General features: G+C 34.0%; 1 protein-coding gene across 2 annotated transcripts; it reads right to left on the reverse strand.

The window, feature by feature from the left end:
* Window positions 1-895: 895 nt before the first annotated feature.
* On the reverse strand, window positions 896-23,327 carry Calb1 (calbindin 1). Of its 2 annotated transcripts, XM_076835875.1 has the most exons (11): window positions 23,109-23,327; window positions 22,501-22,577; window positions 18,834-18,908; window positions 10,825-10,908; window positions 10,674-10,730; window positions 7,510-7,587; window positions 4,912-4,967; window positions 4,782-4,821; window positions 4,608-4,661; window positions 1,654-1,725; window positions 896-1,312 (listed from the first exon to the last, which is right to left on the reverse strand). In XM_076835875.1, the coding sequence occupies exons 1-11, from the start codon at window positions 23,185-23,187 to the stop codon at window positions 1,199-1,201; spliced, it is 786 nt and encodes a 261-aa protein (XP_076691990.1). In that variant the 5' UTR covers window positions 23,188-23,327; the 3' UTR covers window positions 896-1,198. The 2 variants fall into 2 exon arrangements, with proteins under 2 accessions (XP_076691990.1, XP_076691991.1); XM_076835876.1 differs by lacking the exon at window positions 18,834-18,908.
* Between the last annotated feature and the right edge of the window lie 3,057 nt (window positions 23,328-26,384).

Below are 26,384 nucleotides of genomic sequence, written 5' to 3' on the forward strand. Positions count from 1 at the left end.
CTATAACCAGTATAGAATATTCTAGCTACAAATAATGTGAAACTGTGACTTATATGTGGGTCAAAGAGGTTTCAGAATCCCCCCCCCCTTACTAGATAAGATAAATGATTACATTAGCATTTCTCTTTAATACTATTTTCAACTCATTTGAAACTATTTGCAGATAGAAATAGAACTATTTTGAATGCTGATCTCAATATGAAATATAGAATCCACAGAATACACAAAAGTATTGATGATATAACATTCAATAATCAGGATGCTATGAATTTTACATTAAAATTCAATTATGTAGTAAAAAATAGAGTTGTTATAGCTAGAAAAAAATATTTTCAGAGGCAGCAGATACCCTTGGTGGAAATGAACAGTTCTACATAGAAAGAAATCCAGGAAGTATGCAAACTGACACCAGGATACTTAGTATATTAAATTTAATCAGTTTACACACAATATGACATAAAGAGCAGTTTACTAGAATAATTATATCTGAAACACATGAAAATAGTTTAGAAAATGGATTAAGGTCATATTCTTAAACAGTAGACTTGTTGGAAACAGAATCAGATTTATGTATTATCTGGCACTACCTTGCCTTTCCACCAAATCAACTTAAGCCAAGCAGTAAATATTTTGTTGATTAATAAACTAAATCCCTAGTGATACTTTTAACTTCATAAAGACATACTAATTGTTTATTGTAATTTGATGAGTATTTTAGTAGTCAAAGAACATTCCTCCTAACAGTTGGAAATACAGCTTAGAAATATTTTGTGGAACAGTCCTGTGATTGTCTAAAATAAAAATGCTTGACTTGGCCATGTATAATTTCATATTTAGAGCCAAATGTGCATTTACACATCAGAGACTAAAATTTTAGAGATTAATCTTGGTGGAATATTTAGGGAAATCTTAACATCCAGCTGTATTTAGAAAAGCAAGGATATGTTAGACTATTTTTTTAATTGGGTTACTGATTGACCTAAGCATAGGCTCTCTTCTTATCAATCATAGAGTTACAAAAACTGTACATTACAAACAGTATAGAAACAAGCAGAAAAGAATGTGCCACACATCCTGGATAGTTATCTATATGCAGTGAAATTTACAGATATAAAAGAAAATACAGCCTACTCCTTTATAGTGCACAGTTATTTTTTAGATACAATGTATCGCTAGCAAGTGGTTGTAGCCACCAACTCTAGTTGTCCCCAGCAGAGAGAATAAGAGCAAGATCCGTTCGGTACAGCTTCCCTCCATCTGACAAAGCCATTATGCTTTTCTTGTATGTTGGAATATTATTAATGTCCAGATCCTGTATAGAACATAGATGGCATCGTAATCCAGTTAAATATGAAAGTTAATTAACTACAGTCAAGTGAGAAAATGTGAGTTGAAGACTGCTTGTTACATCAATCCTTTAAGAGCTACATTAAATTCCCATATAAATGTGAATAATCACAAGGTTGTTTTTAAAATGTATTATTCACAGTTACACTGATTTAGGCCAGAATCAAATTGAGTTAAGAAGTGAAGCCTACTTCTGCTCCTCTATAAATTTTTAAGGTACATTTCCAAAATGGAAGTGTGGTTGCTTTTGGATGGATTCAATAGAGTCAATTAAAGAAATAAGTGACATAGTAATAACGAAATTACCTGTTTATTTTTCTCACACAGATCTTTCAGTAAAGCATCCAGTTCATTTTCATCTATGTATCCATTGCCATCCTGAAGGAAGGAGAAATAAAAAACAGTGCACAATTAATTCCATCCCCAGTAGAAGGCAATGAAGTAAAATGGAAATAATTGGAATCCTCAGATAATCTGCCAGTTGCCTACTTATATTCTAACCTGTTACATCAGGCCTTGAACATTTTTAACCGCTCTGACATTGCAAAATTGGTGAGTTGCCTTGCAAGATACCTTGAACTATTCAGAGTGCCTTCACATTTACTCTTTCACTTGATGTCAACAATATCATCATAAATATAAGTAGTCATAAATATATCCATATGACAAGTGAAGACACTGAGGCCTGGAGAAGCTATGTCGGTGGTCTGATGTCATACCAGGAGATGTTAGTTGTTCTAGAACCCAGGCCCAGGAGCAGAGAAACTAGAGGAATAAGCTGAAGACATGAATTGATGACATCACAAACTGCCTTTCTGCACATATGGGTATTACCATTATCTGCGTGGGAGGCTTCTGAGGGATGTTGTTCCCTAGCCTCTTCTTTATTCAACCCTGCAAGTCAGCATAACTATTATCACTTGTTTACAAATGAGGAAATGGAGGCTCAGAGGATTTGGGTCCTTTATTTAAAATCTCATGGCAGACAATCCTAAGGTGGGGTTGGAATCAAGGTTTGTGCAATGTGGGATATGCCGTCATACGCTTCTATGAGAAGAATGCATTGGTTGTACAATTTTCACAGCCTCTCTCTATTAATATGAACCTTGAGTTTGAGGTTTTTGCTTTCCCTTAGTGAACATTTTCCAAATTCTCAAGAATCAAATTATAGATAAAAGCAAACTCTTAAGGCATCCAAATCAAAAAGGAAGAAGTAAAATTGTCCCTGTTTTCAGATAATATGAATTTTACATTTAGAAAACTCTAAAGACTCCAGTAAAAGCTTAGGCATTTAATAAATTTAGTAAAGTTATAGGATATTAAAGTCACATTCAAAAATCAGTTTTATTTTCACATACTAACAAAAAATTATCTGAAAAGGATTAGAAAATCCCACTTAGCAATAGTACCAAAAATGAAGAATATACTTAGGAGTAAACTAAGAAATGAAAGACTTGTACACTGAAAACTACAAAATATTAATGAAAGAATGAAAAACACAGGCATATAGATACCCTGTGCTATGAGCTGGAAGGCTTACTGTTAAAGTGTTCATGCTACTCAAAGAAATCCATAGATTGAATGCAATCCCCTTCCAAATTCCAATACCTTTTTTTTCTTTGCCAAATTATAAAACTAAAATTCACATGGAATCACAAAAACCCCAAAGCCAAAACAATTTTTTAAAAGAATGAAGCAAGAGGCATTATACTTCCTAATATCAAAGTATGTGACCAGGACTGGGGTTGTAACTCAGTGGTAGAGTGCTTGCCTAGCATGTGTGAAGCACCACTGGGTTTGATCCTCAGCACCACATATAAATAAATGAATGAATAAAGGTATTGTGTCCATCTACAACTAAAAAAAAAAAGTTTAAAAAAAGTACGTGACCAAACTACATTAATTAAAATATTAAAGATCACCACAATCAGTAAAAATAGTAATAAAGACAGAAACAGACCAATGGAACAGAAATCTCTCTATATGTAGTCAATTGATCTTTGATAAGGATGCTGAGAATACACAATGGGGCAAAGGTAGTTTCTTCAACAAATTGTGGGAAAACTGTATTATCCATATGAAAAAAATAAAATGGGATCCTTATACTATATACAAAAATCAACCCACAATTAATAAAAACTTATGACTGGAAGCTGTAAAACTCCAAGAAGAAAACAGGTCAAATATTTATGATATTGTTCTTAGCTGTGATTTCATGGATCTGAGCCCATCTGCACAGGCAGCAAAGGCAAAAATAGTGGAACTATATCAAATCAAAGACTTCTGCATTGCAAACAAACATCAGCAGAGTGAAAAAGAAACCTACAGGATGGAAGAAAATATTTGCAAACTGTTAGATAAGGTGTTAATTTCCTCTAATGTAAAGAATAAAATATTTAAATATATAAGGAGATCCTGCAACTCCATAAACCAAAACCTAATAATAATTAGATTAAAACATGGGCTAAAGATTTTAATAGATGTTTCCCATAAATGGCCAGCAAGTTTATGGAAAGACATTCAGTGTCACTGATCATTAATAAATGCAAATTGAAACCACAATGAGATATCACCTTACACCGGTTAGAATGGCTATGATCAAACAAGCAAAAGGAAAAAAAAAAAGTATTGGTAAGGATGTGAAGAAATCAGTACCCTTGTACACTGTTGGCAGGGATGTAAAATTGTGTAGCTACTATGGAAAACAGTACAAAGGTGCCTCAAAAAATTAAAAACAGAATGACTATATAATCAGCAATGCCAGTTCTGGGTATTTATCCAAAGATCAGGATCATGAAGAGATCTGGTTGTGGAGACAACCAGAAAGTCCTTCGATGCATGAAATGACAATTTTTGTGTGTGTGTGTGTGTGTGTTTAGATAGGTCTAGATATATAATAGAATATTATTCAGCCTTTAAAGAAAACATCCTACAATATATTGCAACATAGATGAATCTTGAGAACATGATGCTAAGTGTTAAACAAGCCAGTTCCAGGAGATTAAACACTGCTTGATATATCTAAAAGAGTCAGACTCACAGAAACAAAGTACAACAGTTGTTTTCAGGGTTGGAAAAAGGGGAGATGGAGAGTCACTAACCATTGGGATTAAATTCTCAATTATGAAACAAATAAATTTTAAAGATCTGCTATATAATATTGTTTCTACAGTTAGTGATACTGTATTTCCTATTTTAAATTTTAAAAGGGTAGATCTTATGCTAAATATTACGACAATAAAAAAAGAACAAACATTTACCTGATCATATAACTCAAAAGCCTTATTGAACTCTTTCCCACACATTTTGACTCCCTAGGAGACAGAGCAAAGGTTAAAACAGTCACTGTATTTTAGTACATTTCTCTTGACAAATCTCCCATATTCTAACTAGTCAAGGAAAGTATTTTGCACCATAGACGAAAAGTTAAATACCTGAAATTTAAGAAGAAAATTCTCCTGCACTGGCAATAACCTTTTGAAAGAAAAACATTATATTAATAGATTAGACTTTTGGATAAGGACCAGTTTATTCTAATAACATTTCCATAGTTCCTAAACTCACCTGGCCATCTCAGTCAATTCCAGCTTCCCATCATTATTCGAGTCAAATAGTTTCAGCTGAAAGACAAAATTTGTTTTTTTGTTTCCAAAGACAAAACAAAATATCATGGAGGAATGATTTATTGAATAAAGATGGACACTGAAAATCAAGCAGCTTGAATTATCCATAAGACAAAATTTCAGAAATGAGCATTTTTTAAACTTTTTTTTTTGAGGAGGGTGTTACTGAGGATTGAACTCAGGGGCACTCAACCATCGAGCCACATCACCAACCCTTTTTTGTATTTTGTTTAGAGACAGGTCTCACTTAGTTGCTTAATGCCCCTCTCTTACCGAGGCTGACTTTGAATTCTCGGTCCTCCTGCCTCAGCCTCCTAAGACTTTGAATTCTATAACTTGTGTCAATTGCCAAAGTTCATTAGAGCAATATAGAATAGTCATAGTAACCATGATCTTAGCTAGGTTTCTAGAATATCATAATTCATTTTTCTTGCATATGTTTTTATGTATATAAAGAGGTGAGAGGGGTGGTGCCTGGCAATAAGTGGAACTTCCTGAATCTTCCAAATGATTGTAGGAAAATAAATGTTTAATTCATTTTACCCTTTTAGAGCACAAAATAGTACAAATAAAAGCAATAGGCAGATAACATGAGAGAACAGAAGTCTTGAATAATTTTGAATCCTTTTACTTTCCACAGGGTACGAGACAGTCAATAAGCGCCATAGCTCTCCATTATATATAACTATGCCCTTGTCATACCCTGAGACATGTCCTGGCATAGACACACTCATTCATATATTTAGGGGAAGCATTTGCATTTTTAGAAAATAACAACTATTGTTACTATATTGAACTGGTATATGTGAAATAAAATACATGAAATATGTTTACTAAATGAATGCTAAGTATGTAAACAAGCAGCCTTATTTTTGTTTTCAAAGGAAGGGTTGTGATCAGGTTATAATGGACCTAGGTTTAATGAGATCTTTTAAAGGAGAAAGGAAGGGCATTCTATGGTTTGAGATGTTCTCGGAATTCTTTGTAGGAACAGAATTTTCATTGTCCTGTGTTGACCTATAACATTAACCATAAATTCTAATATTGTCACACTGTCTACCAAGATACTGGACAACTAGATCACACAGTTTAGAACCCATAGGGAAATATTTCCCCACCTATATATTTAAATTTTAATTAGTTCTTGATTAATTTGCTTCCTGGATTTGAACTGGTTTATGACATTTAATCAGATATACCAGGCCAATCCAACAGGGGGAAACTCCCATCAGAGTAGTTTTTGAAAGGCTGCTTCAAATTTCTGGAAAGAAGACTACTTTAAATAGACATCCTTTAATATTGGAGCAGCATAGAAAATTAATAAATGTAGGTTATTGTCCATTTCACAAGACATGAGTGAGGCCTTAGGTCTTCTCATTGTGGCAAATGGCAAGAAATCCCAATTGTTTGCTAATATGCTATTGTAAATGGAAATGTAATTAGGAATTAAAGAGAACCACACACACGAAACTCTTTGATTATTTTAAAACTAAAGATTAGTCCCACTTTATAATAAATGAAAGTTTAGTGAATAATCCAATAACAACATTCTATAACTTTGTCTTTGTTTCTCTAGATAAAGTAGGCTGAAAGCAAACCTCAGCTGCTATATCAAATATATCAAATCTATTTTACAAGATTATTTTTCAGGATAACCAGAGATTTGAAGTTGCTCATCAATATAATGTAGTATGACAACTTTAATAGTATACAGTATATTTGTAGAGATTATTTATTTAAATCATGGCATAAGAACTCAAAAGTACCTTCACAATACTTAGAACACCTGTAAATATATGTATATCCTGGAAGTCCCAATCCTTTCACAAATTAAAAGGAGCAAACTTCACCATTTCTGAGACAAAGTAACTTCATGGACACTGTTTTTATTTAGTCTAGAATCTCATTAATTACTTTTTCCCTCAAACTTTAGGGGTCTATGTATAAGAGGTTTTCTTGGTTCCATTATTCATATTCTGTAATAGATCTTGCTTATACTACTTACCAAAGCAATGAACTCAGGGTGTATTTGGATTTCTTTATCTATAGCATTGATGTAATACCCAAAAATAACAATCAAAAGAAAAGAGATCCATTTTAAGTGGCTTAATGAATTAAGTAAACTAGAAGTTCTCTTAAAATTCTAAAAAGTTCAATTTTATAAGCTGTAATAAAAATGGATTCAGAACCTCTATAATAGAATTTGGGGTGATGTGATTTATAATTTATATATATAACATATACACGTTATATAATTGGGTGATACAGTCACGTGGACTTTGCAAGAAAAACAAACCATCTTTTGAGAGAGAAAAATGATATAGCCTTACAAGAAAAGAAGTGTTCATACATTGATCCTTAAAGCCAATCCTTGTAGCATTCAACCTAAGATGGAAGCATCCTAAGTATTTCAGTTTTCAAAGGAAATGATGTGCATGTGATGGTTTGTTTATTTCATTCTGTGTAGCCTGGAGAATTAGCAAGAACACAGTTGTACTTCATGAGCTCTTGGCTACCATCTTTTCCAGATCAGTCTTACCATTAGGTCCGTATACTCAGCTAGTTTTGTATCATCAACTGTCTTGTTTGCTTTTTCTAGCAGGTCCTTTAGAAAGTTCTGTTAAGACAAAGAACACCCAGATAAATTTCATTGAAATATACTGTCTGCTTTTGTTTCAGCATTCCTTGAAATAGAACATACCAGGAATGCAAAGAAAGCCTCTTTTTGAGGATGGAGGCAGGTGAAGAGAGGACCTTAGAAGCCAGACTGAACCACATGGTCCTCATATCATTCCATTGATGAAACTGCCTTTGATAGATTCAACATCTGCTTTTTATTGAGACCAGATCTGTTGCAGTCCTTAGCTATATCATGTATTGAGTATTTCAATTACAGTAGAATTTGGATTGTGAACTGTTAGGAATGTGAATTAAAACTGAAAACCAGCCAACCCAAAGAATGCCTTTATGCTTAATGATATCTTCACAAGTAATCATATGACTTTTTTGTAAGAATTCTGAGGACTTTTCTCTATACTTCTGTAAGATGTGAAAAATTTACCAGCAAACCAGATGGAGTTCTACCTCTAATTTCAAATTCATGTTCTGCCCTCACAGGCTGTATTTATAGATCAGTTTATAGCCATTATGAGGCTTGTTTCTCCAGAGGGCTTATTGGTTAGATTTCAGTCTTGATATAATTCAAAGAACCTTAGTCAACATGCTTCAACTGAATGTACAAACTAAAACAGTTGGTCATAGATGATGGCATCTAATCCTTGAAGGTTATATGAATCATATTAAGAGATTAATGTGGGAAGGATGAATAAAGATGATTAACCATCAAGTTGAATCTTAGGGTGAGTTCATTATTTTTTTAAACAAATATAAGTCAAATAAAAGCTTTATAAAGGCTTGCCATATAAATAATAATGTAAGTCCTTAAGCATATAAAGTCTTTCATCTTATCTTGTGTTAATCATTAGCAACTTTTTATTTGCTCAGGAAATGAATTAACGCAATGTGGAAACTGAGTAGATCCTGTGCTGAGATATTATTGGAGAACTGGGTTTCTTTGACTCGGCAGTGGTTTATCTCCCTCCAAAATGAACAGTTCTGCTGGGCTGATTTGACTTCAGTCTCTTCTGGAAGGAAACCTTTTTCTTGGCTTGATAAATTTATTTTCATTTCAAACATTCTGTTTCACATTCAAAGAGAGGCATGGAAAATTCGCAGATATCTGGTGGGGGTGAATTTTATTTTTGAGACTTCTGAGGCTTTTGTCAGAGATTAATTGGGTTAAAAAGCCTCATCAGAGACTAAAATGGTGGTCACAAAAATAGCCTGGGAGAAACCTTGGAACACTAAGATTCAAAGTCATGTCTGAGAGCAAGCGATGTTTTACTCTATTATGGATCTTAAAATTAGCTTTCTTGAAAGATCCATTAAAAAAGAATGCCAACTTATCTTCAAAATTCCCCAGGGAGCAGGACTTCTATTTAGAATCTCTTTCTGAGAATAAAATTTAGAACAAAGAAGGAGACTTTCAGAATATTTTGAGGTCAGTATTGGAAATGCACTAAGCTTTTCATTATGAACTGAGGTGATTTTTAAAAGAATTTTTTTTTAATCTAATGGAAAAAAGACACAATAGCTGCACTTATCACCTTGTGGGCTCTAGATTCGGAGCCCCAAGAGTGTAAAATACATCATTTTTCAGCAACTTCACATTTCTAGAGGTTACTGTTGAATATGTTTTGGCAATTTTGCAATGGTACAAAGATTCCAGTTCCATCTCTAAAATTATTTGTTCTTTAAATCCATGTTGAACTATGACTAGGAAACTATTTGTTACTTGTATTTTCCCACTAGCATCAGCAGAAGTAGCTCAATGAATGAAGCTTGAAGGCATGTGGTTTTACAGGAAAAAGGCATTATTAATATTAGCAGATATGCTAAGTCCAAACCTGGGTTCTATTCCTAGGCAGCTGTGCAATCTTGAAAAATTATCCAATTGCTCTGAACTTCAGTCTCTCTATACATCAGGAATAACGAATAAGAAAACTGCCTTGCAAGTTTTCTCTGAGGATTAAATGTTAAAATACATTTCAAGCACATAGTACTGTGCCTACCACATAGAAGGTGTATATTCAAGTGATCAGTAAATATTAACTTTGCTCCCCTTTCAGTCTCTCTGAATTAAGAATATAGAGTCTTTCAGATCATAACATTCTAAGGTTGATTTGAGAAAATGTGATGAAAGATTTGTCCACATTTCTGAAAGGCTAGTAAATTGAGTTCATGTATAATACGATTTATTATGTCTTATATTTCACAGAATCTTTCACATATGACATCTTATTTGAGCTTTGCAATACATCTGAGGGGAAGGTATTATTACCCCAATTTTAAAGATGAAAAACATTAGATAGAACCAGGGACCAATTTGCCCCAAGGTAAGACTTGATTTCAGATTTCTTTTCCATTATATCCAACTCCCACACCACCTCCTCAGTCCCTCTGTGGGATATGAATTGATAAATTCACTTTCAAAGTTGCAATTTTCACAAGTTCAATTCTATTAGGATTTTGTTGATATTGTTGTTGAGAGGCAGTAGGTTGTATGGAATGTCTACGGGCTTTGAAGGTAGACAAGTCTGGGTATAAACACTGCAGTCCTGTGTCTTTTTTCCATGTGGTCTGCAGTAGACCACTTCTTGGAAGCCTTTTGTTACTGTGGTAATATTAATCTTGAAACTCATGCAAAACTTAAATAAGACAATGTGTATAAACTAGTTGGCATTGAAATCGGTGTCCCATAATTTGTCTTTGTCTTTCTTTTGAAATGGAAGTCTATTTATATGTGTTTATTTTATTAAATAAAATTTCCAATTTCAATGGAAATGGGGTATCTTTTTCACCTTGTACATAGTTCTATCTATCTGTCTGTCTGCCTTATATAATAATTTATGTACAACCCAGAAATGCTAATTTCTCGCTTTGCTGAACAGAATTTCAAGAAGCACTTGAAGTCTCTTTTTTGATATGGTATTTCATTAATGATATGGAAGAGTGGGTGAAAATGTGCCATTGCTCAACATTGGTTTCTTTTGTAGGAGGTTTTTTAAAAAAGCAATGAAGCCCTTAGCAATTCATAATTGCATTTGAAAGGAAAAAGCTTAGCCTAAGTTTTTATTTGCTTACCTTAAGCTCCTCGGTTTCTATGAAGCCACTGTGATCAGTATCATATTTTCTCCATGTCTGTAATTTTGGATAAGAAAAACAAAATTAAAAGAAGAAAGTTGACAATTTTTGCACATTTAGCAGCTTTCTTAAAGTAACATCTTTCTTCTACCTTCATGAATTCCTCGCAGGACTTCAGCTGCTGGCATCGGAAGAGTAGCAGGAAATTTTCTTCTGTGGGTAATACATGAGCCAACTGGAAAAGATTTAAAAGAACGGAAACACTGTGGTAAAGAGCTTGAAAACAAATCTCTGCTATCACCTGCTGCTTAGTTTTGCTTCAACATGTTCCTAAGAAGCAGGGTTTTTTTTTTTTTTTTTTTCTTAGAGAAGCAGGAGAGGAAAAAAACATGAGCTGATGTTCTCTTTCTGGTATTCTGCTCCTTCAAACTCTATGGGGGGGGGGGGTTCTGTTGCTCATGTGCTCTTAAGTGCTTGGTTCTCCCGTCAGTGAAACAGCTGATGCAGGACCCTATCTTGTCTGTGCACCTACAAGCAGATTTACTCTGGCGGCTTGAACCCTTAGTATTCTGTGCCACGAACCAAGTCTCTTTCCTTTCTGGTTGCACAGATGGCACATTTGGCCATGAATTTCATGTGAAATGGAGGAAACAAGAATGTAAGGGAAAGGAGGGAATAAAAAAAAAAGTGCATTTTCAAGTCGGAGGGAAACGTCTACTATGAGATGCAAGGGACGGTAAACTGAAGAAAACTGTAAAGCTGCAGGAAGATAGGCTGAGAGACAGTTCACAGCAACTAGTGAGAAACGGAACAATCATCAGATGAGTCTAGTTGTTGGGTTCTGTTAAAAGGATATCTACTGCTTGAACCCAGAGCTTAGGTTAATTTTTGATCTCTACTGTCTAAGTCTATGACATTTCCCCTAGATTTCTATTCATAGCTTTAATACTTCCCCCCTTTCTTTAGTGGGGGGAGAGGACTCTGGATCCCGTTTTAAGACTAATATAATCCATCTATTGCATACAGAGGAGGAGGGAGCTGGATTGATGGCCCCACTGCAGATGTGAATTCTATTTCTGGATTAGCTGCTAATGAGCTGTGGTCCCAGCAACTCCCTCAGCCATTTCTGGACCTCAGTACCCTCCCTCATCACTAAAATAAGTTGAAGGAGAAATTAATGTCTCTTAAATGTACTGGGTTCAAAACACCTTCTGTTGGATTCATTGTGTCTTCAACATTAAAGAATGAACCTACATACACTATACTTCACCTAATTTTTAGAAGTTGATTAATTCCCTGGGGCACAGACGTGAACCCCCATTCCTCCAGTGTAAAGCAAGAATCTGTAGTCTAGAGTAACTTTAAGGTTAGTATAAGTCCTAAAAATGCTACCATATTAGATTATCACACCTATTTTTTAAAAAGTGTCATCATCTTAGGTTCGTTTAAAATTTAATTCAAAACAACATTTTAACTTAAATGCAAGCAATCTCATTTTCCTTATGCCTCCATAATATGTCCTGTAAATTATCTTGTTTTAGATCTTTGAAATAATACCTCAAGTAAAAACTTTAGTTTTTGGTCATACATGTGGGGATAAGACTAAGGCAAAGGACCAAATATCTTATTAGGATGTTTAGCAAGACTCAGTTCAGAAAACATCTTATTTTAAAGCAAAGGTCATAAGTGTGGGTAGATACTAATAAATCTAAAAGGTGGAAATAGGAGTTTAGGATTTACAGTAATTTTTTAAAAAAGCCTAGTGAGCTTTTTGTCCCAAAACACATATATCACTGCTGGGTGTGTATATGTGTGTGTGTGTCTGTGTGTGTGTGAGAGAGATATCGAGAGAGATCCAGATCTCTTAATACATTCAGGACTCTTCTATGGCTTTTGATTTCTTCAAATTCTTAAATCATAGAATTATATAACTCAGAAATAATTCAATTCAATTTAATATAAAGCCCAAATTTTTGAGTTGAGGATGCTAAAACCCAAGAGATTGAATAATATGGTGATTGGAAGACTTTGAAAAATCATTTTAATTTGCTGCTTATTAGAAAGTTAAGTCAGCAGCATGCTTCTTAAAGACAGAAATAAGATAGGTTGCTTCTTCAATCTTAGAATGCAAATATGGCTAATTTTTACATGTGACAAGATAGTATGGATATGATATGGATATGTTTTCATTTCACTGAAAACTAAAACACTATTTTCTTTATAACATCCCCTTTCCACTTTTTCTGTGAGTGGGTTGCTAGTGGAAATCGAACCATCTCAGGTTCATAAATTAAAGTTCATGTAACTCATAGAAAGTTTAGTGGTCTCTAGAATGTCAAACATAAAGAGGGTCAAATTGTTAGTCATGTCTAAGGTCAATGTGTATTCCTTGGCTCATGCTGTTTTGTTCTTTAATGATTAAAAATTACAGATTGTATCTATATGTGACATATTCATTCTTTCTCATTTTGCTGAACTACTAATGATATACTCAACACAGTACTGCCCTATTTTACAAACATTGGAAATGAATCTTAAACATGTAAATTATTGTTATAAGACAAACCAGTCATTAAAGATCAATGAATATATATGGATAGGAAGAATGTGGCTGTAGTGAACATAAATCTTTTACTGTGTGGTTTAACATTGTGGTGGTCCTGTGTTGTAATTGATCCTTCAGAGTGGGTAGAGTAATTTTCCAGCTGCAACATCTAAGACCACATCAATATGGGTCTTCATAGACTGTATTAAGTAGGGCTGCATTATTCTTAGATTAGCCATGTCACTGTTGTCCATAGAAGTACCCAGTACTGCCTATTCTAAGATGCTGGTGATTTCTTAGTCCTTAGCCATCCCCAAACTTTTTTTTATTGGTTGCAGAAGATAGTGGAGAATATCAAGAGGATGAATGGAAAGAGGATCCCTGTAGACACAAACAGAATCCCTCAGATCTTCACTTGTGAGAATTGTCTGCTACTGAGACGGGGGAAGTAAACTTTCTATTTATGTATGTTTTACTTACTGAGTATTTTGCTCAGCAACTGCACAAATTTCAGTAAATATTTATTGATGCAATGAATGAAGGCAATTGACTTTTCTAGTGTCAGGATAGGCTATAAGTAAATGGAAGTAAAATTCCACTGGAGATAATTCAAATAACTTATTATTGAGCTGTGGGTAAGGGTTGGAATAGATGTTATGATATGCTACCCAGAGCTCCTTCAGGTTCTGGAGTATGCTGTGACCTCAGCTGTCAGGCCCCTTTGAGGAATTGCCTGGCTGAAGACAGTTGTGACCCCAAGAGGTGGCTTCCCATTACAAACCCACACGGGAATATAAAGGCCTGAATTTCTCATTCAACTTGGGAAATCTCTGAAGGGTCACCCCTGCTTCAGAGCTCACTGTAAGGTTAGCCAAAGCCTCCGTTAGGATGTCATTTCCCAGCATCTGCTTTTGTCCAGTCCTGTTCTCTTCGTGGCTTTATGCAGGAAATGATCTCAAAGCACTTCTTAATCACCCTCTTCAATATTACTCTCCCACTCAAATTTGCTTCCCAGGAAACTCAATAACTTTACATCTTGTTCTTTTTCTGGAATAGTATGGAGCCCTTGTCTTAAGTTTTGGAGTTGATGTAAATCTCTCTCTGTGGTTCATTTGGCTACTAAATACTAGGTCACTCTGTTACTAGCTGGTGATTCATAGTCACCACTAGTAAGAATCTTATAGGGAGACAGATGATTTCAACCAAATATTTTTTTTCTTGACAATTTCAAGCAGGAGATAGATATAGTGATAAAGTTAAGTGCTAGGTGTGAGAAGAGTTCACATGATGGGAATTTCATTAGAGATATAAATGACTGAGATACATAAAGTATATGAAGCACAATTCCTAACTTCCAAAGACAATCCTGGTGTATGTTCACCTTCTTGAGTCCATTAGCTACGCATTCCCTTTTTCATTTGAGAAAGAAGGTAACATTATCCTAGTCAATAAGAAGTGAGTTCAGAAAACTTGCAAGGCAAATGATCTCATACATTTCAGGCTCCTTGAGTCTAATGATTTGAATTTGACAAGTTATATAACAAGTGGTGGGAAAGACTTGATATTCAAATATGTAAATTTTCTAATAAGTTTTTTTACATTTAATAATAATAACAAACATTTATTAAGTTTTTACAGTGGGCCAGGATTGATCTATTTGTTTGATGTATATTATCAGATTTAATGTTATTACTCAAAACAACTTTATGAAATTAATACATAGTTCTCTCTATTTAGAGCTCAGAAAATAGAGGCTCAGAGAGGATAAATAGCCTGTTCTTACTTAACTTGTAGTTTGAGCCTCATTTGAAGTCAGTTTGACTTTCTTGATTTTGAGATCCTTGTCCCTTATAAGCTTCCTTATCCTCCATTTAAATGTTCAATCAAAAATATTTTCCTAATAAATTATTTTAAAAAATATATTCAGAGCAAAATTTTGAGTCAAATTTTATTGTCAGTCATTTACAAAAATTATAAAGTGGATAGATAAGTAGTCTGCCATGAAATACTATATTCATCCTGCCTAAACTTATATGCACAAATCTCACTGTGGAAAGAAAGAAAAAATTGGCAAGAGAAGTGCCTGTTTTCCTGGGAGGGTTGTTACACTTTTAGGATTAAAATAGCTTTTAGATCTATTTTTTTCAGTGGATGCACTGACCTGAACAGATAAAAATACTAAGACTGGAGAAGATGGTAGGGTCCCATACATTGCCCAAGGGATCAGAAAAAAGCTTACAGATATGACATCCAGCTAAAGAAAATAAGTATACTTGTGTGAATCCCAGAAAAGAAAATTCCGTCCCCTGCAAATCATTCAGTCTCCTTATTTAATTATTTTAATTAGACTTCTTTGCAATAGACTTACTAGTTTGCATACACTTAGAACATTTTTTTAATTGTGGTATTTGTTAAATTATTTCAGAATTTTAATGCTTCTGTTTTGAATTCATATTAAAAATCTTGTTATTACTGAACTGAATTTGTATGAATTTTAAAATCCATTTAAATACATGAAATTATTCATGTATTCATGTTCAGAAAAAAGTCACGTGCACATTATTTTTTACACATTACATTTGGAAAGATGGGGGATTCATGTTCTTTTAAAATTGGTTAGGATTTGTGTCTTTGTGTTCCATATTACATGTAGGATTTATAAGCAAGTAATATATTTGGAGTTGGATAAAGAAAGAATGAGCATCATTTAACACAACTTTCTTGTGACACCAGCGGTCACACAGTAAGTTCAGGCATTCTCTGCTTTCTTTTCCTTAGTTTGTTCATGTTATCTGTAACTTTCAATTGCTTTTTTTCCAGCTTTTTTCTGAACTGCTCTTTGCTGCTTGTTAATCTCTCTAAGCAATGTGCCTATGAACTACCATGGTAGTTTTTTACATGTAATGTGTAAAAAGTAATGTGTACATATGACTTTTTTCTCCTCCCTGTTCTCCCATTCCTTCATTTTCTCATCTCCAATGAATCCCACCCCTCCTGCTCCCACATCCACATTCCTCCTATGTCTTTCACTGGTAACTCAAGTACTTGAAAAGAATTGTGGGGTTAAAGTCAGATCTAGATCTGGATACAGGTTTTGTCATTCCCTGTTAGTGGGCTGTTGGGCATATCATTTAACTTTCTGAGCTTCAATCTGAAAATGAGGAATTTGGCTATTTCTTCTCAAGGGTTCTATCTAGCAAAAAGTGCCATGTCCCAGAACACTAAATTCTTGAAACAAATTCTTACATGTCTCACTCCTCTTCTTTCAATTCTTTCTGTTTTAACTGATCTGAAGAATTCTGCCCAAATCAAGTTTCAGATTCTTGGGCCAAATAACATCTCTATATAGTCCCTGATTTAGGATGGTTCAACTTAACAATTTTTCAACTTTACAATGGTGCAAAAGCAGTATACATTCAGTAAAAATTGTACATCAAAATCTCAGCTTTGAGTTGTGCTTATTATTATTTTTTTGACAATATGTCAAATATGACAATATGTCAAAACGCATTCTACTGTCGTGAACAACTAATTAGAACAAATGAAAAAATTCCATCACTCTGGAAAAAATTTAACTTTTATATTTTCCTGGAATAAAAATATACAGTAGAATATTCTCTTGTAAAACTGGGCAGTAGCAGCAAGCTGCTCTCTGTCAGCCACACAGTCATGAGAGTCTGCAACTCTATTCCACAATGTTCTCTGTTGCTAAGCTATGATGTTCTGTAGGCAAAGTGTATTAATAATGCATTTTTTACTTATGCTGCTTTCAGCTTCCAATGGGTTTAATCAAGATGTAACCCCAATGTGAAAAAAAGGAATTTTAATTTGTGTAACATTATACAATTTATAAAGTTTTCAAATAAGTTCTTTTATTTGACCTCATAACAATAAAATAAAGTCTAAATATAATAGGAGGATCTATTTTTTAGCCGGGGAACCCGAACTTGTATAGTTTGTTATCTTAATCTTTTGGAGAAATATATCACCAAATGTCCAAGACAATTTGCTTCTGCTAAGTGACCTCTTGCTTCTCATTCACATTAGAATTAAAATAATAAGGCATAAATGGTTAAACTACATCACAAATACTAACAGCTGGATTCAAAACAAATTCATCCATTTTTTCATTTTAAAAGTATAAAATTCATGTGAATAAGATTCATGTTTTTTTGTTATACAACCTAGCATAACCAAAGAGGTGAGGGAGAATAAATAGATAGACCCACTGAAGTCCTTCAAGGTGTAACACATAGCATATAAGATGACAGTCTTCCCTCTAGTACAATTATACAGTATGCCGAATTCTGAAATAACCAATCTAGACTTTCACTGATGTCAGATTCTGAAAGCTAGTTTTGAATAATATGATTTACCTCATCTCATTTGTGTTCATTTTAAAGTTATTTTATTATTCTTGATGATTTTATATCTTGATTAATTGGCCTCTATCTCAATCTGTAAGTCTCATTACTAATATCTATTTATATAGTAATGAGTTATACATAGGCAAAGGGAAAAGGGTATACTCCAGGGAAATTTTTTAATTGCAAAGATAATAATAGTATGCCCTCCCTTAACTCTATTTGTAGTAGCTGTTTAAAATTAAGTGTATTTCACACCAGCACCACAGTGTCCTAATAAGATCAATTATTTGAAAATCAGGTTAATTCTCTGAATCAAAGGTAAGTTATAACTAAAAGTTGTTGAAAGCCAGAACACCTGTCAATCTAATGCACTGAGAACACTCTATGAAAACGTTATTATACTTGGGATTTGTCATAGTTTAAAATATGACCTTATTACTTTTTTTCTGGAAAAAAACTTTCCATTCAACTTCTTTAAGCTTACAGAAATAGATAGAAGCTGCTGCACCACCAGTTTGGAAAAGTAGAAATAAGGTAAGCAACAATGTTCCCTCCCCCAACCCCATAAATCTGAGAATATAAAATGGATGCATCGTCAGTTTTGCTTCCTTGATTCACAAAGTAAGTTGTCCTCAACTGGAAAAGAAAGGATTTGACACTCACAGTTTCAACTTTAGAGACACAAAAGGAATATTTACCTATAACATAGCATAAAATGTTCACTTACTTTTTTTGAGTTCTTGAGTTTTACTGAGGCCATCATCCAATCAAAAATAAAATTTCAGAATCCAGGATGCAGCTTTTTGCCACATTTTTATGGCAACTGCAAACTTTTAATTTTAAGTTTCAACAGAAAAGTCTACACGGTTAAATGATCGTATGTACCAATGAAGCAGTTGAAGTGAGGGCGGGTGGTGTTATGTGATGAGCACTCACCCAGAAGTTGGGCACTCCTCTTCTAACTGCACTGGTGCCAGCAAACAGCTGCGTGACCAGATGCTAACCATTTCACTTCTTGAGGGTCTCAGCTTTACAATATATTATACTGAGGTTCTGGATTAGGTAACTCTTAGGTTTCTTTCCTTTCTAAATATTTTAAAATTTCATACATTCTGAACAGAAGATTATATATTACTTAGGTAAAATAGGCTTCTCTGAATGAGTCTTGTCATATCATGTCTGACTTGAATATAACTTAAAAAATGAAGCTCATTTATTAAATCAGAAAAAAATGCATATGTTCCTTACCTCTACAATTCCTATTTTTCCATCATCTCTTTGCGCATACTGATCCACAAAAGTTTTCATCTCAGGCGATAACTCCTAAAATGATATGAAAGCAGGTATGAAGTTTGTAAAACAAAACAAAACAATTATGCTTGTGATGGTGTTAATCTATTTTTGTAAAAAGCCAAAATGGGAACCATTTAGAATTATGCATGTTGATAAATGATTGTCATGAAAATTAGATGTAATTAATATAGTATTTATTAGTTTCAAATTAAATATTTATGAAGATTTTTGTATGTCACTAGAATTTATCTTAAATTATTAGTTTTGAGAATATGCTATCCTTTGAAAATAATCAGAATTACTCATTATTATTAACTTTAGTTAATTTAAATAAAATGATAATTATTAATACACTTTAAATATTACTTGTTTCATTAAAGATTATTTTATATTCTGCACTATTTGTCCTATAACATTTTCCTTATGCTAGCATAATATATTATGTATGGTAGAACTACGTGTTTTGGTTTGGATAAGCAAAAAAAAAAAAAGTGAATGTTGAAGAGTAATTTACTTGGTGAGCAAGAAATGTTCCCAGAATGAAATAGCTATTCATTGATTAAATAAATTTAAAAATTAATATTGGGGGAAAAATATGAGATAAAAAAATGATTTGATCAATTTGAACTTTCATTAACAGACAGGCAATATTGATGACCTTATTTTGGTGAATTTATTTTAGACTGTGGATTGTATGCTTATGATATTTGCCTCCAACAGTAATTGAGGGAGAAGTTTTTAGTGTTTCCACTTCTTCCAAGATGATATCCTCTTCCCCATGTATTGTAGTACAACAAAACAAGCTTAAGAGTGACAGAAGTTAATGCTGTCTGTCGCTTTTTTCAATATAGTCTATTGCTTTTATAATCTCTTTTGATATTGAGAGATTAGAGAGTTCTGAACTAAAAGCTGTGATCTGAGCATAGAGCTATTATTCAGGAAGTTTCATTTTTTACCCTTGGGTTTCAACAAGCCCATTTAAAATAGCCCTGTTGCATTAACTGAAGCCTATTTAAAATAGGTCAGCCCTTACTAATATTCTACATCCTTCTGAAAGCAAATTAAGGTCTCAATTTTCATCATAACTGACAACACAATGGTCACCTACCACACAGGTTTATTCTAGGGGTAGATAAGTTAATGTAATTTAAAGGCTATATTGAGACTAAATATTACTGCTTGTATTTACAAAATCTTTTTGATATCAATGCAAATATCTTTAGTTGAACTAAGGTAATAAATAGTAACAAAACAATTTAATTATATTGTAGTCTGATAAGAACTCTTCTACTGTGGGTAAATTACCATTTGCATTTATTAAATTTTGCTAGAAGAACAACTATAAGAAAATAAAATGATATCCCCATGGCAACGGAGGAATACCAGTCCCTATATTTTTCACACAAATCTTAAAGTAAAACCAATGCATTCATTCTTAAATCTTACAACTACATAAAACTACTAGTTTAACCGGAACACTTGATATTTAGTTGTGAAGTTTCTGGTGACAATTGTGTCAAATCTATTTTTTAAATGGTAAAATATATAATTATCATTAAAGATTTGTAAAGAGAAGTACAAATTTAAAGACAAAACAATATGTTTAGTGTAAAAGGGTATAGTTTCAGAAATATATTGGACTGTCATCTTTCATTTTTGTTATTTTCATTTGGTAAAATTTTTGAAGTTTCTAGAAAAATACTCAAGAACCAAGGTATTAAATAAATTGACATAATCATTTACCTCTGCTCAAGTTGAATATTATTGAAATAAAATCTAACAATTGGATCTTCATACATTCCAGACTTAAGAGTATAGGCAGTGGAAAAAAATAATGAAGATATAAACTCTTTAAAACCTTTTGCTTACAAAAAGGTTCAAATTTTAAAATGGAAGAAGGAAAGGAAACATTGGAAAAACCGTACAAAGCTCTTGAATATTTGAATATCTAAGATGAAAATAAATTTCAGTATTAAAACTACTTCTGGAAAAATTATAGTCATTTAGTTGTTGGAAGCATCTTTCAAAATTTTAATTCAAAATTTTGTGAAAAGTAAGACTTTTTCAACCAGGATTTCCCCCCCCCCCACTACCCTCTTTTTCTCTCTATATATATTTTAAATATATATTATTAAATAAGGAAGATAAGGGCTTTTACTGGCCAAAGATTCATAGAGCTATAATGATAGGATTGTATGAATTTATTTACATAGTAATGAATAAGGTGGGAGGAGGGCAAAAGTATATGAAATTTTTAATTTGATCTCATTCTATTATACTTTTAAAAGATTTGCATTATATTAAATCTGTATAAAACAATGCCTAGAACAAGATCTGGTTTAAAATCAATTTGGCCAATGATTTTAGTAACCCACAGTTTTGTAATACCCCATAATACACTGTAGAGCCTTCTGGAATTCTTTTAAATATGTTGTACAGAGAGGTGTAATATACACTTTAGATAGAACAAAAAGATAATTCCCTTAGTAAATTATATATATATATATATATATATATATATATATATATATATATATATATATATATACATACATATCACTCAATCCTAAAGCTGTTGATCTTCTATATAATATACAGAGATGACATGTACAACATTTACAATGTAAAAATTTATTTCTAATCATAGTAAAAGGCCAAAGATCATTGATATCCAATTAGATACCCAACACTACCTTCTGAATGACAGTCTTACATAAACCCCAATATATTGGTTGAAATTCTTAGCCCATTTTTCTCTATACAACCATCTCATATGGTTAAAAGTTGGGTATATTTTATTTTTATGTTGGCAATCTTAACAGATTGATTTATATCCAAATGATATTTATAATTAGTAAGAAATGTCATTTGTTTAATTACTTAATGGCTTAAACTACAAACAGCTTCTTTCAAAACATCATTAATTGCTTCCAATTAGAATCACTCTTTTTATTTGTAAGAATATATTGAATTCTTAAAATTGTTTTACTTTTTATTTCTCTAGCTTTTGGAATTCTTCTCTTTAACAAAAATGAAGACATTTCTTTGCTAAATTCTTGTGCATTATTATATTAGCAATCGACCAACTTTCCCCAGTAAAGGGGTCAAGATAGGATGCTTTCTCGGCTCCCCAACTACATTAACATCACAACAATAACTGGCATTAGAAGAGATCCATAATCTGCAGATCTGTTTCCTGACCACCAAGGGGCAGAAATGTATTTCTACCCCCTTCTCTCAGCAAGGAAGAGAGAAGTTAAAAATTACCCAACAGAATTCAATGACAGAAGTGGTGGTCTGCTAAAGGTTCTCACATATCCACCTTTCTTTTTCAGACCTGTTGAAGCAGATACAAGTACAGGATATCTATATTGAAAGCTCTGATTTAAGACTGTAAGGTTTTTCCTCCCTCTTTCCCTCTCTCGGGAATTCCCCCTTCTCCTTCTCCCCACTACCCTCTTTTTCTCTCTAAGCAATTTGAAAGCTGTTCTCGCCTTTCTCATTCAAAAGATGTTTACATTTCCCGGGAAAGTCCTTGACCCCCTGATGACTTAGGAAAACACAAGAATATTCATGTTTTAGGGTTGAAGGTCTTTTTCCTCCTTCACAAACTCTAACCTACCAAACCAGCCTTCTTCCGCGCCTGCTGGAGCTCCTGGATCAAGTTCTGCAGCTCAGTTCCTTCCAGGTAACCACTTCCTGCAAAGACAAAGAGGGGCCCAGGTGTCAGATACCTCACTCCAAGTTTTCTTCTGCGTCCTCTTTCCACGACAGCTATCTTTGTGGCAACCCAAGAGGCTCCCTGGCCTCCACATTAACTAACCAGCCAAGGGTACAGACCCGGCAGCTCCCCGCTTCTGGGGTGTCAAACTTTAGCTGCACTAAGGACAAAGGTGGCTAGTAGGATGCTGAACGCAGCTACAGAAAACTTTGCGGGGGGGGGGGGCAGAGTTCCCCAAACCCTGCTCTTTTTCTCTCTCTCCCACCGTTATCGTTCCTAGAAAGAGGAAAGTTCAAGGTTTGAGCATTACACACAAGCAATATAAACTTTCACGTTGAAGGATTGGCAGCAGGTAGGGGAGAGAAAATTAAACAGAGTGGGGGGAGAAGTAAAGAATAGAGAGAAAAAAAAGGACGACGGGATCAGGAGGCTCAGGGAAGTGCAAGGAAAGGGTCGGTGGCTAGGGTTAGGGGAAGGGGTCTTGAAACAGTTAAAAAGATAATAATTACCGTCAGTGTCGAAATGAAGCCAGATCTCGAAAAACTGTGAGGCTGTGATCAGGGATGATTGCAGGTGGGATTCTGCCATTGTACAGAGGGGTAGGTGTCGGTGCGTGTGAGGGTCCGTGCGAGAGTGGGGCGAGCAAGAACCTCGATGTGCCCGTCAGGGCTGGGGAGCAGGACTTGGGAGCGGGCGCTGCCGGGCGCTGTCCTCGGTGCTGCTCAGCTCAGGCGTTCCTCCGGAGTTCTCTCTCCGCACCCCGCACCCAGTTCGCAGTATTTATCCCAACCGCCCCAAGCTGGGCCACGCCTCCTCCTGCCTCCCAGGCCTCGCACTCCCCGCCTCTTGCTCTCACCAACCTTCTTCCCCTCCCTTCCAGTTTTCTCCTCTCTTCCCAGGAAGGCTAGCTGGAGCAGGAGTTTTGGAGTCTAGAGAGCAGCAGGTGGTGGGAGATCTTTGCTTAAAGACTGGATGTTGAAAACAGAGACTCATTTTCCCTAAGTCTAGGGAGAAACTTATCCCGGAATATCATAGCAAAAGAACACACTTGGAAAGGGTTTGATTTTCAGATGGAAAGGGAAAGCTGATGAAGGGCAAAACCATATAAATGATTTTATTTGCATGCGGTTTCTTCAAGACTTTTTGGTATTTGTTTGAACAAAATCAGGTGGAAGCTTGGCAAGTCCTAAATTAATTGGATTCATGTATACAATGAATTGGCTGATACTGATAGTTATTCTGTTTTGTGCTTGTGAAGATTATCATATCATATGGTTTATATGAACTAGCCTTACCAAAATGAGAAAGCAGGATTATGGCTTGTTTGTTTTTTTCAGCTTGAAGTAGAATTATAATTGGAAAGCAATTGAATTGAATTATAGAATTTTAAGATGTTAGAAAAGGAAGTAATCTTAGAGATACTATAACTTATTGCTGTGAAGTTTAGAAAGAATAAACCAAAATTAAGGAAAGGAAGTATCTGGTCATTAGGTAAATTGTGACCTAGACACAGCCACATTCATTGACCTTAATATATGTACTCCTCCTTATTTCTATCTCAGGTGGAGAATTCTTCAGAAACTGAAAATCACTAGAGTTGGGAAAAAACCCACCTAACTAAACCTCATGTTATATTATGCATATTTGTATATTTGTTACATTTCAATATAACAAATGCTAATTTAAATTATTTATTTATACAAATACTTCTAATGAATATGGTTTTCAATCTTCTGAGATCTTTGGGTCTGCTAAAAATGTGTTCCAAGTGTCTTATTACAATGATACAAAACAAAATAAAGGGACAAAAGAAACTTCAAACATAGCCAACTTAAAACTAAAGTGGACTGGTTAAGCCTTATATTTTTAAATTTGTGTAATTTATATTTCTGAAACTACAGATCTATCCTGTGGTGGATTTGTAAGACTTTTTATGAGTCTCATTTGCAGAGACCCATCCATTCAAAGCTGGCCTGTTTAGATTATATTCTCAATGGAGTCCTCATTGCGACAATACTTTGCAGTTCATAAATTATTTTCACTTTAGTTACCTTATCTGATTCTCATATATAGTCTCTGAGTTGATGTTACACAAGAGGTAAACTAGAATTTGAGATGTTAATAACCTAATATTCCTTGACTTAAAAAATGATTTAATGTCATTTGTTTGCACTTTCATTTATTCAAGTGTTCTACCAAGACACTGGAAATAATAAGAGACATGGCTTCTGCCATTTTGAAGCTTAGACTTACAAAGATGTAGCCACATAGAAACAAAAGACAGTATGTATTGATATAAAGGAAACATGCGCAGGCAACTATATGTGCATTAACCTCAGTTTTCGGCATCTGTGAGAGTTGAAGCTTAAGTAACCTCTGAAGTTTTATAGAGAAAACTTTATTTTATGGTAGGCACTTTGGGTAAAAAGAGAAGTGGTCATAGGAATAAAAGACCAACAGCTTGTGCATTTTTATCCTAACTCCTGGAAAACTAATACTGAGAAAGGTGCTGTTTGTCCTTCTGTGGCCAGTGTCTTTGTATGAAACATGCTGTATGGGAAGATGGAAGCCAATTTTAAGCTAAATTTTAAGCTACCACATAAAATTTGAAGAGAGGGCAAAAAAGCAGGGACTGTGGAATGATTCGAGGGTACACTCTGATGCTTCCTAGTCCTGACAGATTTGATAGTATCTGGATTTTGGCCACAGTGTTGAGACAAAAATGCCAGGAAAAAAATAATAAAGGGACAGGGACTGAACAAACTGATGCAAAGAAAACTAACATTTCTACTCCTTTTTATAATTATAATGAATTTTCTTCCAGAAAAAGAAAACAAAAGCACTTTCCCAAACTTTCTTATATGAAAAGCACTTTGATTTCACTTTTTTGAAACTAGGACATTTCAGACTTTTTATGTAGGAAAGTTCAGGTGGTATGACTTGAAGGGGAGGGTGGTTGGAAAGGAAAGAAAGACTTTCTTGGAGCTGTGTACAAATACCAAGCACATTCTTTCTGCTTCTTTTTATTGTTATGTGGAGTGAGTTTTTGAGGAAACTAATGTGAATTGTGGAAATCAAAAGTCACCTTTAAATTGCTTCTTACTGCTATTGCTACCCTGAGGAAATCAGTATTGAAAGCACCAGCCTAATACCAATATATAAATTCTCATATACAATTTTTTTTGTGTGTGTATGTTATTGTTATTTGGCTTTAGGAAAAGGGACTATGTTATGGATATTACCATGAGTTATTTATTAATTAGAGGACATCCCTCCAGTATTAAAATTAACATCAAATTTATACTTTTTAAAGAGTTGAGTGCTATTTTATTGATTAACCATATATATATATATATTTTTTCACCTTTTTCTAGTGTTTTGCTGTGACAAAAAATGCTGTAGCAAACATCTTTATACATTTATCATAGACACATGTTTCTGATTATAAGAGAAACTCCTCAAAAATAGTATTGTTAGTTTAAAAGTATACATTCTAAATTTTCATGTACATTCCTAAATTATTTTTTCCAACTTGTAGCAACTCAACTCAAATAAACGAAGTGTAAGGATGGCTTAAATAAATGAAGTGTGAGGATGGCATACTTTCATGGCTATGGCTGTTGTTGCCTTGAAAACTTTCGTACTAATGTACTGGGCAAAAAATAGGTGGTTATTCTTCCTTTAATTTGCATTCGTTAGTAATTCTTAAAATTTGTCCTTTTTTAAAGGTAGAATTTTTATTGCTTAGATTTTTTTTAACAGCAGAAATGTAATTTATAAAAGAA

This window comes from Callospermophilus lateralis, chromosome 16 (genome assembly GCF_048772815.1).
Source record: "Callospermophilus lateralis isolate mCalLat2 chromosome 16, mCalLat2.hap1, whole genome shotgun sequence".
Classification (NCBI taxonomy): domain Eukaryota; kingdom Metazoa; phylum Chordata; class Mammalia; order Rodentia; family Sciuridae; genus Callospermophilus; species Callospermophilus lateralis.

Coding starts and splice junctions, on each gene's coding strand:
- Calb1 (XM_076835875.1), bottom strand. CDS start 23,187: ATGGCAGAATCCCACCTGCAATCATCCCTGATCACAGCCTCACAGTTT. Junction 18,909..22,500: donor CGCGGAAGAAGGCTGGTTTG/GTAGGTTAGAGT, acceptor ATATCATTTTAG/GAGTTATCGCCTGAGATGAA. Junction 4,662..4,781: donor ATTTTCTTCTTAAATTTCAG/GTATTTAACTTT, acceptor TCTGTCTCCTAG/GGAGTCAAAATGTGTGGGAA.